This window comes from Watersipora subatra, chromosome 3 (assembly GCF_963576615.1).
Source record: "Watersipora subatra chromosome 3, tzWatSuba1.1, whole genome shotgun sequence".
Taxonomy (NCBI): domain Eukaryota; kingdom Metazoa; phylum Bryozoa; class Gymnolaemata; order Cheilostomatida; family Watersiporidae; genus Watersipora; species Watersipora subatra.
In genome coordinates this window covers 45,403,128-45,420,588 of record NC_088710.1, presented here as the reverse complement: position 1 = coordinate 45,420,588, position 17,461 = coordinate 45,403,128, and the positions used below count along the sequence as shown (strand labels likewise).

Sequence of the window (17,461 nt, the reverse complement as noted above, 5' to 3'; positions counted from 1 at the left end):
ACTATGATTTCTATACCTTTCCAAACGACCTTTTGCCATACAATGCCAACCCTTGAACGGATTTAAATGGTATCTCAAGGGTGCACTGTATGTATATCAGCAATATAAATATACAGCAACACATCTCTATCAATGCTTTAAAACCAAATGTGTCCAACTGAGAGAGCTTGCACCTGAACAATTATAATCACGATACCTGTGCAGACGAGCTACAGGCTAATGACTGTTTATGATACATTTATCTTTTATGATATGGATTAATCCAGGAGAGAATGAATACTGTAGCACAACTCTATGAATAGCACAGTTCTAAAGCCACACAATTGCCCAATCAACTCACCCTTCGGCAGTTTTCCACACTATCTTTGAAATAGGTTTGCATGGATATGGGCCTGTAAGGAAGAGATTTCAGTTTACTGCATGAATCAGTATTACGACTTACAATCACCTCAGTGTTCGAATCTGTCAGTATATGATTTAAACTGTAGGTTATATTTGACTCTTGGCCTAAAGTAATGTTTGTCCGTTATCGCAATGCTAGACCATTACAAATGTGATAAGCACGTAAATGTATGTTTTTTATTTTGAATTAAATAGAACCTAAATGCAACTCAAACAACAGATGTACAATTTCTATTTTGGCTCATCTACGTGTGTACAAACAGCCCGAGTTTAAAGTTCTCACTGCCCCCACAGCCATAAAAATACTTTTCAACAGAATATCATAATAAGCGCCAATCAGAAGACCAAGCTGTTGCTTTTCAAGAATTGCACAAATTTCCTGTCCCAAGCGCTAAAAACTGTAAATTTACAAGCGAAACTGATCCCGAATGGCTCGTTCAGATAAGTTGAATCCAAGAAATGCACAAATGAGTTTGGAGCGTGTTTCACAGTGCTAACAATGCGCTGATAATTTTCACAAAATACAAAGTAGTTAGTAGTATATAGTATCTGTATTGGTTCCCACCAACGCATCTACTCTTAATGCCATTTTCATAGGAGCTAAGGTCACAGACTAAGGTCACAGAATAAGGTACCATCGCAAAGCTACATTATCTATTCAAGTTAGTATATTTTTCAATAACCAACCAGAGTCGTCCTCAAATCTCTTGAATATAACCGTATTGTCAAAGATCATTCATCAAATATGCTTGCGATGAAAAGTCAAAAGAGTGTGAGTATTGAACATGTAACCCTCAGTGTTTATCAATCAATAATCAATAATATAAATTTGAGTTCCAAGGAACTACTCATATTAAAACCTGAAGAGAACACATGCAACCCAATAGAATTACAAGTTACCGCTCATAAGAAATATAAAAAATAAACTCTCTAGCAGTGATGAGCAATGAAAGTAGTATCACATAAAATCTCTACAGAAGAGGTTGAGACTCCTAGACGTACTTCACTAAACAAGTGAATAATGATCAACAAGGAATAGTTAAATTACATTTGTGTTGAATTATGATGAAAAATTCAAAGCCATGAGACTAATATGTATAATATCTTAAAAAAGTACATAATTTAAAGATTTATGTGATCAAATGTATTTTCAGTGTTCTTCCATAAACTTCGGCGAAAATCAGGAATGACCAGGTTACCCAGATTATAGAACGTTATTTTACCAATTGTATTAACAAACATTATTGTAACAATCCTGTTCAGATCGTATGGTGCAAGCCATGGCTTAACTTTCCAATACACTGAATATGACTTCCAACAACAGCTGAAAAAGGAATCTTTGATTAGGGTATGTCACGGTAAAATGTATGTCAACTCATTCATTCCCAAGGAGCCTTGGGAATGAGATGACTACACTTACCATAAGGTGTGGTCTCTTCCTTAGGCTGAGGTCCTTCCCCTATGACCCAGTGACTATAGCTGCCGTCTGCATGAGATGACAGAAACTCGGTGCCATTACGGTGCCAACACAAGGATTCCAGTTGCTACCACAAAAACAATTTTTCATGAGTGCATGAGAGAGAAAGAAAACTCAGACGGATGTACCAGATCTGAGGTATATCTCAATACTACAAGACTGTTGGCAGAGATTGGTTTTAACACTTTTGATGCCGACAGCATACACACGCATCATTAAAATAAATGGTACGTGAATTCATCTTGGATTCCACTTGACTATGTTAAAAAAACAATGGCAGACTCAAGTGAGGATTAAAAGGAAATATATCTGCGAATGAGCGGATAACAGCCAACTGAAAAGTGTTAACATACAACCTACAGGTATTGTGCTATTTGGTACACACGTTATTATACTTTATTATTATACTTTATTTGACAGGTATCTGAATTAAAGACCAAACATTAAGAGACTTTTACTGTCTGAACATGTTGTTCATATGTCCAGTAGAGCGGACAAAATGAGAAGTTTAAACTAGTAAAATTAGTAATAGCCATAATAGCCATACTATCAACCATAATTGTTATTAAACTTACGTCTGATCTAATGAGCCAGTAAGCGACTGCATGTAGGTCACCACAGGATAACTAATACAGTGTACTAGATACCTACAGTAGTGTACCAGATACCTACAGTAGTGTACCAGATACCTACAGTAGTGTACCAGATACCTACAGCAGTGTACCAGATACCTACAGTAGTGTACCAGATACCTACAGTAGTGTACCAGATACCTACAGCAGTGTACCAGATACCTACAGTAGTGTACCAGATACCTACAGTAGTGTACCAGATACCTACAGTAGTGTATCAGATACCTACAGTAGTGTATCAGATACCTACAGTAGTGTACCAGATACCTACAGTAGTGTACGAAATAAACTGGGTACCTTTATTAAAAAACTAACTCTCCTTTACATATTACCACATTCTAATTCACATGTTAATCTTGTAAATTTAGGCAATAGCTATAAATTATATATTAAATTAATCATCATTTTGTCCTGGTTTTAAATATGTAAACCAAACAGCTATAATATTATGTTTTTGAATGGTTATGTAGGTTCAATCCTGAACATTTCATTTATTTAATGGCTGAGGAAAACCATCTGTACAAATATGACCACATCTCATACATTTATATTTGCGTATTTCAAGTCATATATATGTACCATATATCTCCAAATATAAGCCGATTCTAGAACAGAAATTTTTTTTACAAAGCTCAGTGGTCCAGTTTATACGCGCGCAACTTTGATTGAAAGCAAACAGAATGACATTATGCTAAATTAATCTTAACAATTCCAATCTTTATTAACTCAACTATATTAATGAAAGTAAAACAACCATAATGATTACCGCTATAACTAACTATATTAATGAAAGTAAAACAACCATAATGATTACCGCTATAACTAACTATATTAATGAAAGTAAAACAACCATAATGATTACCGCTATAACTAACTATATTAATGAAAGTAAAACAACCATAATGATTACCGCTATAACTAACTATATTAATGAAAGTAAAACAACCATAATGATTACCGCTATAACTAACTATATTAATGAAAGTAAAACAACCATAATGATTACCGCTACAACTAACTTTTCACTACTGAATGAACATTTATGGAGACAAAATAATCGGTAAAACAAATATTTGATATTGGCGCATATAAGTTGTCATAACATGTGACCAAATTAATTAGCATAAAATTGTACATAATCTGATGCCAACTAAAGGACACAAATGTGTTGTAGAGTCAATTCGGACACCTTTTGTGTCCTCTTCATACTATCCAAGGTGGATGAGTTACGCGTGTCCAAGTCAGATGAGTTACCACTATTACTATAGCTTACAGCATTATTATTATTATTGTTGTTAAATATAAATACTCCGTAAGTCCATTGATCTGCAAGTTATGAAACCTACATAGTTGTAATGCTTCTGATCATCGCAAAGAACAAATAGCTATAAAAATGTGCTTTTGAAAAGGTGTAACTAAAATCAACGCGAGATGCAAACATGTTTTCTATTGGCTCAACGTAAACAAATTATTGTTTCCTTTCCAATAAGCGGAGACACGATACGCTAATTATACAACTACTCGCCAATTATAAACGCCTTGTACTAACCAATCATAAATGTCTTGTACTAAACATGCAAAAGCCGCTCCATTTCTGCAACCTTTAGCTCTGATAGATATGTAGGACGTATAACCATTTATAGGTCAGCTTATATGCGCGCTGTTATAAACTATCTGATTTCCTACGGCTTATATGCGAGATAAGCTTCTATGCGGGAATATACGATATATGACATGACACATATAAACATACTTCCGAGAGAAGAAAACTCCAAACCCTACCACAAGCAAAACAACACCCAGCAAAACAGTAAACCAACATGAAATTGGGCAGATATTTTTTTTGAAACTGGTGAACCTATGGAAGTAGATTTCGTAATGAAGACGATGTTGGATAGTTAAATGTCACCTAGTAACATTGTAAAACTCTAAATATACAGCAAACCCAATTTAATGTTGAGACGTTGTGTCTGTGATAGATGCAACGTGAGACCCAGCATCATTGCGGAGAAAAGCCTGGCAACCTGGTGTATCATACACGCAAATTACTAACCTGTGACGCATTAAACGAAGCTTCTGCTGAGCTTTCTTTCACATCCCAAAGGACAATAAGGCCTCGATCATAGCCGATAAGAACCTGCAAGCAAACAACGCTTAACGTATCATCTCACACATGTCAGTAAATCAATATACACAGCTCCCCTGAGAAGCATTCACGAATCAAAAGATGCCCAAGTATACTGTCGTGCTGAATGAAAAGTAGGACCTCAAAACTTTGCACAGTGTCGACTCTTAAAAAGCCAGTTTTTTTTCGAATACTACAAAGACGACCAAATCATTTTTGTCAAGAGACTGACTTTCAAGCGCCGAGACATGAACAATACACCCTATATACATACACAGTATATTTAAAATATTAATGTTAGAGACACAACCCAATGGGCTCAATTTCTTGATTACAACTCAAGTATCAGAAAGTCAGAGCACCGTTTGTGTCATTCATTTCTAATTTCATGTATACTGATTGTGCAATACATGTGTAGTATAGCTTAGCATACTAAATGGTGATATATCCCAAGTTACGGTGTCCCTGCTTTGGTGAAATTTTTACCCGCAGGGGGAGGGGTGGTTTGCATTAGATAATTACTATTGGTTTCTATGCCTCTCCATAAGACATTTTTGCCTTGCGATCCCAACAACAGAACGAATGAATGTTGCGTAGCGAGTGGTGGTCCACTGTAGTAGTCTGCTATTACACTATGAAGAATATTTTGTAATAGACCTTAATATGGTTTTTTGCATATTCAACCTGAAAGTAGATTTACCAATGAGCACAACATACTAGGTTAACTCTTACAATGATCAATCATGACGTATCTTATAAAAACTTTTGGTAGCGAGTAAAACATTAAATTAGTTAAATTACAGTTAAATAAAAGGCTTTAAAACACTAATACAATAAATTTTAGCAAATAAAACAGCAGCGATTATCGTTTCAACACAAAAGCTGCAATCATGTTTATTGATTTAATACTCAACATCACCTATATGAACAAGATAGCAGAGATATGAAAGTGACTCGACAAAACATGAACGATCCTTCAATAGACACGCACCTTATCCGGAGAGGTTGGGTGGGGCTGTAACGCCTCTACCGCTCCAGGGTTCACTTTGAAATCCTCTGGCACACTGTAATAAAAAACGTCAACCATGAGAGAGGCATTTGGGAAATGTAATGGAGCGCATAGAGCAGGCAGAAGCAGAGCCTAGCAGACCGAAACACAATAAGTATAACATTCAACCGATATCATGACAGCAACACATCAATAGAGGAAACTGGATCAGACATCACTCTCATCAATTGCTAGACTCATGGAATAATTCATGTTAGGCGTACGGCTGGTTCACACTTGATGGAAGCATGTAGAGTTGTCCTCTCAACGATATTCATCGACTATGTGCACCATAGACCGATGACATCGACGAGGCAAAGCAGATATGTATGGAAGCATCGCAGCTGTTAAACTTTTTTGATATTCCGCTGTGCATCCACGAGAGACTCTGCAATGCGTACCACATCTGCGATGGTGATCAGCCGTCGGGGATTGCTTGATCTATGTCTCCTTTCATGATAGAACTGATGCTACGGGACTGGTATTTCACTGTTTTATTGCATAATGAGAACTCTATGCCACAGACTATTCGCTGATGTAAACGCAGATGAGTTTGTGAAAGTGTGAACAATATTATCACAAACGATCACCCATGCATTGTAGGATTATTGCCGACATACTGTGATACACCGTACTAGCCTTCAGGCAGTAGACAAAATCGAGTTACGTGTACATGTATTTTTAACAACACCGATGACACTAGTACTGCTGTTATACAGACCCCTCAGGCATGGCCACAGTACATGAGTCACTGAGCATGTCATGAAAACAATATCTGGAACAGTTGTGAAGTAAACCAGCCTCAGACTCGTGATTAAACAGACAGGCCATCAATGGGCTACTCCTGTGAGAAATTAAGTAACATATGAGCTGCTTTTTCAGTTTTGAGGTATTTTTGCTAATTACCACACGCCGTTTTGTTTGTGAGTGCGATTGAAATACCAAATTTTTGAAATCTAAAAAAATAACTGCCCAACTTTATTATAATAAACAAGAAAACAAATCAACCTGATATGCTTAAATATCACACTAAGAGTCATTCTGTCACATAACTTACTTTTAGGTCTAATCATAGACCTATTAGCTATATTAACTATAGTTAATAGGTCTATGGGTCTAACGGTGGTGAGCACACAGTGTGTGACTGTCTTATTTAGTGGCAGTCAGGAATCTGTTTGTTGGCATGCCTTGTTACAACAGTATATAAATAAAAGTCAGGGAAGTCTCATTGCGACTAGTCAACGGCTGTTGAAACATCGAGAGCAAGAAACTGAAGGTGTTTAGTTTACATCTAGTAGATAGTTTATTCTGATATGCAAATTTTTATTTATAGGAACATTCGAACTAAACGCATGCTTTAAGCATTCCGTGTAAGGAGAGACATGCCCAGAGGGGCTAGAGGTTAAATAATTCACATGATCACGCTCAATACGGTTGGATGGTAAACACATGGACAGACATCTAACAGGTCACAATACACAAACATGTCTGAAATAACTGTATTACGCAATCACTAACAGGCTGATAAAAACTTTTTCAGCCACCTGTATCTTGATACAAAATTTAAATTAACCATTTTTTATTTAAGACAAACAAACGTTTTCACAATTCTTGATAATTGTGAAAAAAAGAGTCAACAACGATAAAAATATTTTCACTTTTTCATATTTTCATATTCTCATTTCCAATTGAGTTTTCAACCATTCCACAGTCCATCAAAACTGACCTAGTTATACAAGCAGATTAGAGGCAGACTACCAGTTGTATTACTCATGTAGATGTCATAAACATCTGAAAAAGTCTCTTTTGCTGATGCTATTCATAACATCAGTTAATGTCTATGTCAGTCTAAGACAACGCAAAGATATGGACAGCAAATGTATATGTCCTAATTTTAAAGGTTGACTTGCAACAGAATTCACATGACAGTTATTTGGTACCAAAAGATTCATCATGTCTTACTCTGTTGTGTTGTAAGCGCCAAATATGTGGAAATGTGATTACAAGCTCTTAAAAAGCTCAAAAACGAAAAGCCGCCGTAGATTGGAATCTTTTTATTTCTCTGACGTAGACATTACATTTGGTTATTGTCTTGTCACGTGATGTTCTCATGTGAATTGAAAAGCCAATAAAAAGCTTAATGTAAAACTTATCGTAGCACTAGTTTATGACAAACACTTCGGGTTTTACCGAAGACCCCGTATCAAATATAGATGCTCGCTACTTTACAGTTTTGTTTCAGCTTGATCTAATCGTCAAGTCGTAATCTGATCGTGTGACCCAAATCACCCAATACTTCGCAAATAATTTTTGCAGCACTTTTCGATCATCACAGGAGACCAACAGGCTCGTCATGATTATCATACAATGATATGTACTCCTTCGAGCTAAGATTAAAAAATTAAACAAATTTTTACGGTAAGTTATAAGATATCAGTGCTAAAAGTGACAGCATCACAATGACGATAAAATAGATGCATAAGAACAATAGACATGGTTTTATTGAATGCGTGAAGTATATTTGTGAAAATATTTCGACGAATGAGGTTACACGAAAGTGTAAACAGAAACCATCTCCTACAACTACATCACATTAGAGCCGTTTTGGAAAGACAATCCGAACTATGGCGGTCTCGTGTGGCTGCGATTAACTGTTTGTTTTTGAGCTTTTAAGAACCTGTAATCACATTCCCACATATTTTGCACTTACAATACAACAGAGTAAGACACGGTGAATCTTTTGATATCAAATGACTGTAATGTGAATTTTGTTGCAAGTCAACCTTTAAAAAGGGCATATATAAATCATTGTTGATAATTTTATCTGATCAATTCTTTTTGTTAGATTTCCAAATACCTTCATTTTTAACATGCGATGAGTGGCATGAATGAACGATATGACTTTCCTGCTTGTTTTACAGCTTGCAGATCTTTTCTCTAGAACTAAAGTTGGCCCTTAAATTTATTAGTAGATGAGTAGGTGCTTTGCTGATTTGCAGCTTATCTGTTGTGAGCTCAATGGAAATACTATTAGCTCTGTATTGATAGTATATACATAATTGACAGATATCTCCCTTTTTAAGATAACCTGCAAAGATAATGAATACTTTGTCTGTTTTTGAAAATGTTATTGGTACAATGAGGTTGGCAAGGCATAGTAGAGCGAGACTGAAATTGGTATGTTTTACAACTGGGTAAATTGACTGATACTGTTAATGCAGATATCTTTTTTACCATAAAGGTCGTATCCAATATCTAGGCAACATAAATGCATGTTCTGGTTAAAAACAAAAATGGTTAATTTTGTAAAACAAGTCACAGTGATAGCCTTGACCCAGACAAACTGATCCTGTTGTTATAAATTATTTCTAGATTAGCAAGCAAGTAATCGTAAGAAAAGCCACATATGTGCGATGTGAACACAACTACTCAAGGCACAGATGAGAACATAATCTGAATAAGTTTCAAACAATATTCAGTATGAAGCAAGATTTAGATCTAGCTCAGAATGGTTGAAGTCCAAAATTTGTGACTTGAGTTCAGATTGAAGAGATCTGAGAGAATACATTCAGAAAGACATGAGAGTGTATATACTCTTATGTCTCAAACAAGCTAAGGTTAGTGGATTACATCACTCTCACAGTCCTCCATCAACAATGTCTATGAATGCAATTCCTATTACCATAATTTACCAGAAGCCACATTTGTTCATGATAAAACTGGATCCTCTTTCAAAAACCCTACAACTCGATTTTCCAATATCAGAAGAGTTGCATCCATGGTAGTGTAAAACTCCCTCCTATATCAGTGCGGATTTTAAAAAACCAGGTGTTCATAGAAATTACATATAACTGATAGGATGCAAAAACCAATTATTTTAAAAGGCTAGAAAATGGAGTGGTAACAAGGCGCGAAGGCCTATTACACAAAGTCCAAAGAGAGGCATCCCTCCAAGACTACATCGGAATGTTTGCATTTGCCAGCAGCATTTTTCAATCAGATAACAATGCAGCACTAACTGCTTCTACAGGGGCTACTAATCTATTGTTTGTAATACGAAATGTCAACACAGATCATTCCGGAACCAACTAGAATGGATGGTGCTGTGACCTGCTTGTCCAATATGTAAAGACCCACCCATGACAGAAGTTATTGTGTAGAGAAAAGCACATAATAACAATGATTATACCAATTAGGCTGTTGATAGAACTAGATTGAGCACTGATCTAACAAATTGAGTCTGCCTCCAACAAATTTCAAGTTTTTGAATGATGCTGAAAATGACTAAACATTCAGCTATAGGAGCTAAAATGCAGCCCCAAACTAGATCACATGGGACAATCTTACAGACCTATATAAAACCTTATCTTAAACATACTTATACCTAGTCACCAGAAACGTTTCCAGATTCAACTCTGTCGTCAAACTCACATGGAGAGTTATTGCAGATGTTAACGAATATCTTTGTATATTATACAATTCATACTGAACATCATCTTTCCAAATATAAAAGAGATGGTAATTTAGTCTAGTGAAATTACCACACCGTTCTAATTATCATCTAAAAAATGTTAAGCCTCCGTTAATTTAAGAAAAAAGAAAAACTCACCATAACATGCACCTTAAACTGCACAAAAGTGATATACTTACAGCTGTTTATTATAATCTAGTAAGCTTGCGAAACTTTATGACAAAAGCTTTTACAAATTTCAAACTTCTTAATAATCTATCAAACAACAACCACTGATCATGAATCGAACTGATACCAAGTTCTATTCATTTGACTGACGACAGGCCACAATGATGTAGTACTACTATAACTAACCTTAGGGAGTTCTATTCATTTGACTGACAGCTGGCCACAATGATGCAGTACTACTATAACTAACCTTGGGGAGTTCTATTCATTTGACTGACAGCTGGCCACAATGATGCAGTACTACTATAACTAACTTTAGGGAGTTCTATTCATTTGACTGACAGCTGGCCACAATGATGCAGTACTACTATAACTAACTTTAGGGAGTTCTATTCATTTGACTGACAGCTGGCCACAATGATGCAGTACTACTATAACTAACCTTGGGGAGTTCTATTCATTTGACTGACAGCTGGCCACAATGATGCAGTACTACTATAACTAACTTTAGGGAGTTCTATTCATTTGACTGACAGCTGGCCACAATGATGCAGTACTACTATAACTAACTTTAGGGAGTTCTATTCATTTGACTGACAGCTGGCCACAATGATGCAGTACTACTATAACTAACCTTGGGGAGTTCTATTCATTTGACTGACAGCTGGCCACAATGATGCAGTACTACTATAACTAACTTTAGGGAGTTCTATTCATTTGACTGACAGCTGGCCACAATGATGCAGTACTACTATAACTAACTTTAGGGAGTTCTATTCATTTGACTGACAGCTGGCCACAATGATGCAGTACTACTATAACTAACCTTAGCGACCATTGTGCTATGGTGCAGCATTGATTAACAATCCATCAACATTCCAAATCAATGGATAACTAGATTATGTTAAAAATAGTTATTGTTAACTCAGTATAATTGTAGAAATATGTCAAGTAGCATTTTAAAACAAAAATTGGTTAAGCCTAATTTATGTCATTCAATGCTTGTGAGCAACTGTAGTTCTAAAAAGATTTCATTTTTCCAGAGCTTAAGAATCAAGTTTAGTTTAAAAACCGTGCAAATGTTTTTTTATTTGCACGGTTTTAAAAACCGTGCAAATGTTTTTTAACTTTGATATAAAAATCGGAAAGAAAAATACTGTTTTACAATCTTTAAAAAGGTAAAAAGCATGAAATTTCTTTGGATTGTAGATATGTTCACAAATGGAAAAGCAATTTCAATATGCTATTTGGCAGGATTAGTCTCGAAGAATGCTGTTGTTTGAGTAGGCTTTCATTATTAGCTTCCTGTTCGACTAGCAGATCTTAATCATGAACTTACACAAGCTTCTAGTAGATTTTTTCAGAAGTTATCGATATTTTTCTATATTTGTAATTGTTTTTTAATGTTTGATGTGATCTGACTGCCAGGTTGTTTCAAGATTAAAATCAACAAAATTTAATAGCAGTTAAAAGGCTGAGATCAAGCGAAAGGGCAATTATCATGTCTATAGTTGCAGATAGACCGACAGAATAGAGAGGCAGAGCGCTATAACTTGAACACTAGCGGATGGTAACTATCGCAACTAGTGACATCATTTTGACACGTATTTATTATGAGCGTTTTAATCGCGATCAAGTTTTGTGGAGTTTAATCTTGAAACATCCTGCAATCAGATGACCTCAAACATAAACAATTACAAATGATAGAAAAATACTGATACTTTCGGATAAAATCTTCTAAAAGTTTGTGTCAGTTCGTCTTTGAGACAATAAAATAGCATACAAATAACAGTTCCTTAGCTAACAAGTATCTGAACCGGCCCCAGCGTTGTATCAAAATTGTTAGCAAATGCTCTAGAATGGACTTTGAAAGAGTCTCGTTCTGGTCTTTACGAGGTGAGCATAAGTTTCATGTTCAAACTGTTATGTAAAAACTGTTATGTAAATGTCCTTTAGTAAACAAATACTTTAGTCAACCATCTAATCGCTTTACTATTAGTCTCTTATGAAGATGAGTTGTTTGGATGTAATGTTTGTACTCGTGTTAGGACACCGCAGCAATAATACACCAGCTAACTAGGACAATGCGATATGCATTCAGCAAACTATACAATGGACAGAGACCAGCAATAATTCCTTGAGGTGAAGGCTCATGGATGAACCGGTTACGCGATGAGTAGGCCGACAAACCAAATCTCCATACACCGCTGTGTGGTCAAGGCATGATCGAAATGTAAATAATAACTAATGACATAACAATTTTACCGCAAACAACAAATTGACAAGCGTGGTATTTTCAACCAAAAAAGACTGATATTAATTGCATAAATTTGTTAATATCCTCTCATAATGTGATCTTTGTTCTTCTGATCAACAACAGCTGGCCAAAAAACTACAGCAACATAGGGTACAGCAATATAGAGACATATCAGTCAACACAGTTTTCTGACTCCTCAGCTGAAGACAGAAACTAGCATTCCGACAGACCATTTATTATAAGACACGCTGGTCTTTACACGCTAACAAATTATGTAGTGGATGTGTGTATGTGTGGGTGGAGGTGTGTGTGTAGTGTATGAGTGTGTATGTATGTTTGGGGGCTGCATGTGTGGGGAGGAGGTTTATGTGTAGGTGGGGTGTATGTGTGGGTGTGTGTGTAGTGTATATGGGGGTGTATGTGTGGGTGGGGTGTGTGTGTATCTCTGTGTGTATGTGTGGGTGGGGTATGGGTGGTGTATGTGTGGGTGGGGGGTGTGTGTGTATGTGTGTATATGTGGGTGTATGTGAGGGTGTGTGGTGCATGTGTGGGTGGGGTGTGTGTGTGGTGTATGTGTGGGTGGGGGTGTATGTGTGGGTGTATGTGTATATGTGGGTGTATGTGTGGGGGGTGTGTGTATCTTTGTGTGTATGTGTGGGTGCTCAAACTCTCGATGATGGGGTATAATGTCTGCTTAGCTTACTGCAAGGCGCGAGCAGAGGCTGTGTGCTTGTTTTTAGAGCAGTTGGTTCTGTGATTTTGGCTGGACACATCTGAGTCATGTGGCATGGGAACCTCGATGACTGGAGATATGCTCAGTTGCAAATAGCAATTTGAACAGCAAGTTTAATATCATCCCTGTCACCACCAGTGGCCTTTTTTGATAATTCAACCCCACCTGTTGTTAGTAGGTCACACCTTCTGCTGATCATAGACGCATCAGCAGTGGATGCGTCTATGATCAGCAGTAGACGCGCCTATGATCAGCAGTAAATGTGTCTATGATCCGCAGTGGATGTGTCTATGATCAGCAGTGAATGCGTCTATGATCAGCAGTGGATGTGTCTATGATCAGCAGTGGATGCGTCTAGGATCAGCAGTGGATGCGTCTATGATCAGCAGTAGATGCGTCTATGATCAGCAGTAGATGTGTCTATGATCAGCAGTAGATGTGTCTATGATCAGCAGTAGATGTGTCTATGATCAGCAGTAGATGTGTCTATGATCAGCAGTGGATGTGTCTATGATCAGCAGTAGATGTGTCTATGATCAGCAGTAGATGTGTCTATGATCAGCAGTAGATGTGTCTATGATCAGCAGTAGATGTGTCTATGATCAGCAGTGGATGTGTCTATGATCAGCAGTAGATGCGTCTATGATCAGCAGTAGATGTGTCTATGATCAGCGGTGGATGCGTCTATGATCAGCAGTAGATGCGTCTATGATCAGCAGTAGATGTGTCTATGATCAGCAGTAGATGCATCTATGATCAGCAGTGGATGCGTCTATGATCAGCAGTAGATGTGTCTATGATGTCAAAGTGCTATCACAACAAATGCCTTCACAAACATTTTGCAAAGCGAAATGGTATAGAATGCATTTGGATGTTACTGTTTCTAATATTCGGAGTGGAAGCAACTTCGGACCCATTTAGCGCATGGAAACACAGTGTTTGTGCCGACTGATTTTATACAAGTGTAATATAGATCTGAAGCTATGGATTAATATTAGCCTCATTTCCACACTCTACAGTCATAATACTTGAGATCACAGACTGAGCTAAATCGAGCCTGCCATCTGTGTCATTACCGCTATAGCAAATATACATAAAAGTAATCTCTCTGATACAAGAGTTTCGAGTTGCACAGGTTAATATATCGCTAGGATGTTCCTCTGGTGTTATGACACCCTTTAAGGCTTGGCTATAGAATCATTACATTTCCTTTACTGATGTTCTTCAAATATTGATATCACCATTTTAAATATTCTCTTATTGTTTCCATGGAAATTTTAGTAGCTAAATGTCTCTAAACAGGAACTGATGACACTCCAAAAGAATATATATTTACTATCTATTCTCAGTGACGGCAGGGACAACCGTCTGTCCCTCAAGTCTGTGCAAATACTATACTGTGGAACTATTTGACTATCTCATATTACCTTTGGCATATATATACTCAAGTTCTCCACAATCAACCCTTTATTACAAAGAAAACCTTCAAATAACACTGATTCCATACACGATTACCTATGAAGATTGCATTCATTATGGTTGACCAAACTAAAATCTGAAGTTGTATCGGAAGGAAATCCAACATTTTTAGAGCTCGCGATGCATTGAATTTTAATATTTAAAGATTAACTTACACAAAATTTTATCAGAAATTATTGGCATGTTTCTATCATTTGCGATTGTTTTTGATGTTTGATGTGGTCTGACTGCCAGGATGTTTAAAAACTAAAATCGATAAAATTTGATGACAGTTACATTAAAACATGCAAAATAAAAATATGTGACAAAATTACATCACTAGTTGATATCATTGCTATAGTTGCTATCATTGCTATAGTTGATATCATTGCTATAGTTGCTATCATTGCTATAGTTGATATCATCGCTATAGTTGATATCATCGCTATAGTTGCTATCATTGCTATAGTTGATATCATTGCTATAGTTGCTATCATTGCTATAGTTGCTATCATTGCTATAGTTGATATCATTGCTATAGTTGCTATCATTGCTATAGTTGATATCATTGCTATAGTTGCTATCATTGCTATAGTTGCTATCATTGCTATAGTTGATATCATTGCTATAGTTGCTATCATTGCTATAGTTGATATCATTGCTATAGTTGCTATCATTGCTATAGTTGATATCATTGCTATAGTTGCTATCATTGCTATAGTTGCTATCATTGCTATCATTGCTATAGTTGATATCATTGCTATAGTTGCTATCATTGCTATAGTTGATATCATCGCTATAGTTGATATCATCGCTATAGTTGCTATCATTGCTATAGTTGATATCATTGCTATAGTTGCTATCATTGCTATAGTTGCTATCATTGCTATAGTTGATATCATTGCTATAGTTGCTATCATTGCTATAGTTGATATCATTGCTATAGTTGCTATCATTGCTATAGTTGCTATCATTGCTATAGTTGATATCATTGCTATAGTTGCTATCATTGCTATAGTTGCTATCATTGCTATAGTTGATATCATTGCTATAGTTGCTATCATTGCTATAGTTGATATCATTGCTATAGTTGCTATCATTGCTATAGTTGCTATCATTGCTATCATTGCTATAGTTGATATCATTGCTATAGTTGCTATCATTGCTATAGTTGATATCATTGCTATAGTTGCTATCATTGCTATAGTTGCTATCATTGCTATAGTTGATATCATTGCTATAGTTGCTATCATTGCTATAGTTGATATCATTGCTATAGTTGATATCATTGCTATAGTTGCTATCATTGCTATAGTTGCTATCATTGCTATCATTGCTATAGTTGATATCATTGCTATAGTTGCTATCATTGCTATAGTTGATATCATTGCTATAGTTGCTATCATTGCTATAGTTGCTATCATTGCTATAGTTGATATCATTGCTATAGTTGCTATCATTGCTATAGTTGATATCATTGCTATAGTTGCTATCATTGCTATAGTTGCTATCATTGCTATAGTTGATATCATTGCTATAGTTGCTATCATTGCTATAGTTGATATCATTGCTATAGTTGCTATCATTGCTATAGTTGATATCATTGCTATAGTTGCTATCATTGCTATAGTTGCTATCATTGCTATAGTTGATATCATTGCTATAGTTGATATTGGCTACTGTGTTGAAGTTGCAGTGTTACATGTCTCTATTCTGTTGGTATCTTTTATAGATGTCATAATCAAACTTTCACTTGATCGGAGGGTTTTAACCATCATCAAATTTTGTCAATTTTAATCTTGAAACATCCTGGCAGTTAGATTACCTCAAACATCAAAAACAATCGCAAATGATAGAAACATGCTGAGACTGATAAAATCTAGTAAATATTTGTGTAAGTTCATCTTTAAAAAGTGGTAAATGGAAACCCTCTGCAAGTGAAGTTTCAACAGCCAATAGTTAGGTTTGTAGTAGTACCGCATCACTTGAGGCCCTTTAGTGATAAAATACCAAACAATATTTATCATCGAATATTCATTCAACTCTCAACGTATCGATAAACTTGAAGCTATCCGCTACATGCTGCCTTTTTAGAGATGTAACTGACAAGGTAATTACTCTAGGAAAAACTCATGAGTGAGTCCAATAAAATCATTTCTAGAATACAGCATGCAGCTTTTAAAAGGCAAGCATTTGGTGAGTCCGGAAACATTCCAGTTAATCCTCCAATAACTACATATGAAACAGTCTGTTTCTAAAGATAGTTGTAAAACTATCTTTTCCAACGAGTCACAAAAAAGTGACAAGTGCGTGTGAAACTAAAATAATTAACCAATTCAACCACTAAATATATACTAAATGGCCCAACTCTGGCATCACTGCCAGAGATAATATTCGACCTGTGTAGCCCAACCTTCAACTATATATATAAATATATATATATATCGGTAAGTAAATCTTTATCAAATAGTACATGCTGACTTACACTTATTGTAGTATATCCATTAACTGCTGACGGACATTGTTGACCAAACAGACCGATCTTTGACATGAATTCAATATCATTGGCGCTAACTCAAAAGTTTGACAATTTAATCTATTCTCCTTTTGCGATTCTACTAATACTTGAACATAGTTCGGCCATGGAAACACAGTGTGGGTCTTTCTATCCATGAACTGCTAAATGGCAT

At 36.1% G+C, this 17,461-nt stretch overlaps 2 protein-coding genes across 7 annotated transcripts in view; one reads left to right on the top strand and one right to left on the bottom strand.

The window, feature by feature from the left end:
* Positions 1-17,461, top strand: part of LOC137391756 (tyrosine-protein kinase Src42A-like) — a 216,268-nt gene that overhangs the window by 59,404 nt on the left and 139,403 nt on the right. The gene's annotated exons all lie outside the window — the stretch shown is intronic.
* LOC137391949 (LLGL scribble cell polarity complex component 2-like) overlaps positions 1-17,461 on the bottom strand; it is a 54,950-nt gene that overhangs the window by 28,873 nt on the left and 8,616 nt on the right. For all 6 annotated transcript variants that reach the window (XM_068078524.1, XM_068078520.1, XM_068078518.1 and 3 more), the window contains 4 exons: positions 5,628-5,700; positions 4,565-4,648; positions 1,823-1,946; positions 341-392 (listed from right to left, as the gene is read on the bottom strand). In XM_068078524.1, the coding sequence (XP_067934625.1) occupies positions 341-392; positions 1,823-1,946; positions 4,565-4,648; positions 5,628-5,700 (333 nt within the window). The remainder of the gene's footprint in view (positions 1-340; positions 393-1,822; positions 1,947-4,564; positions 4,649-5,627; positions 5,701-17,461) is intronic.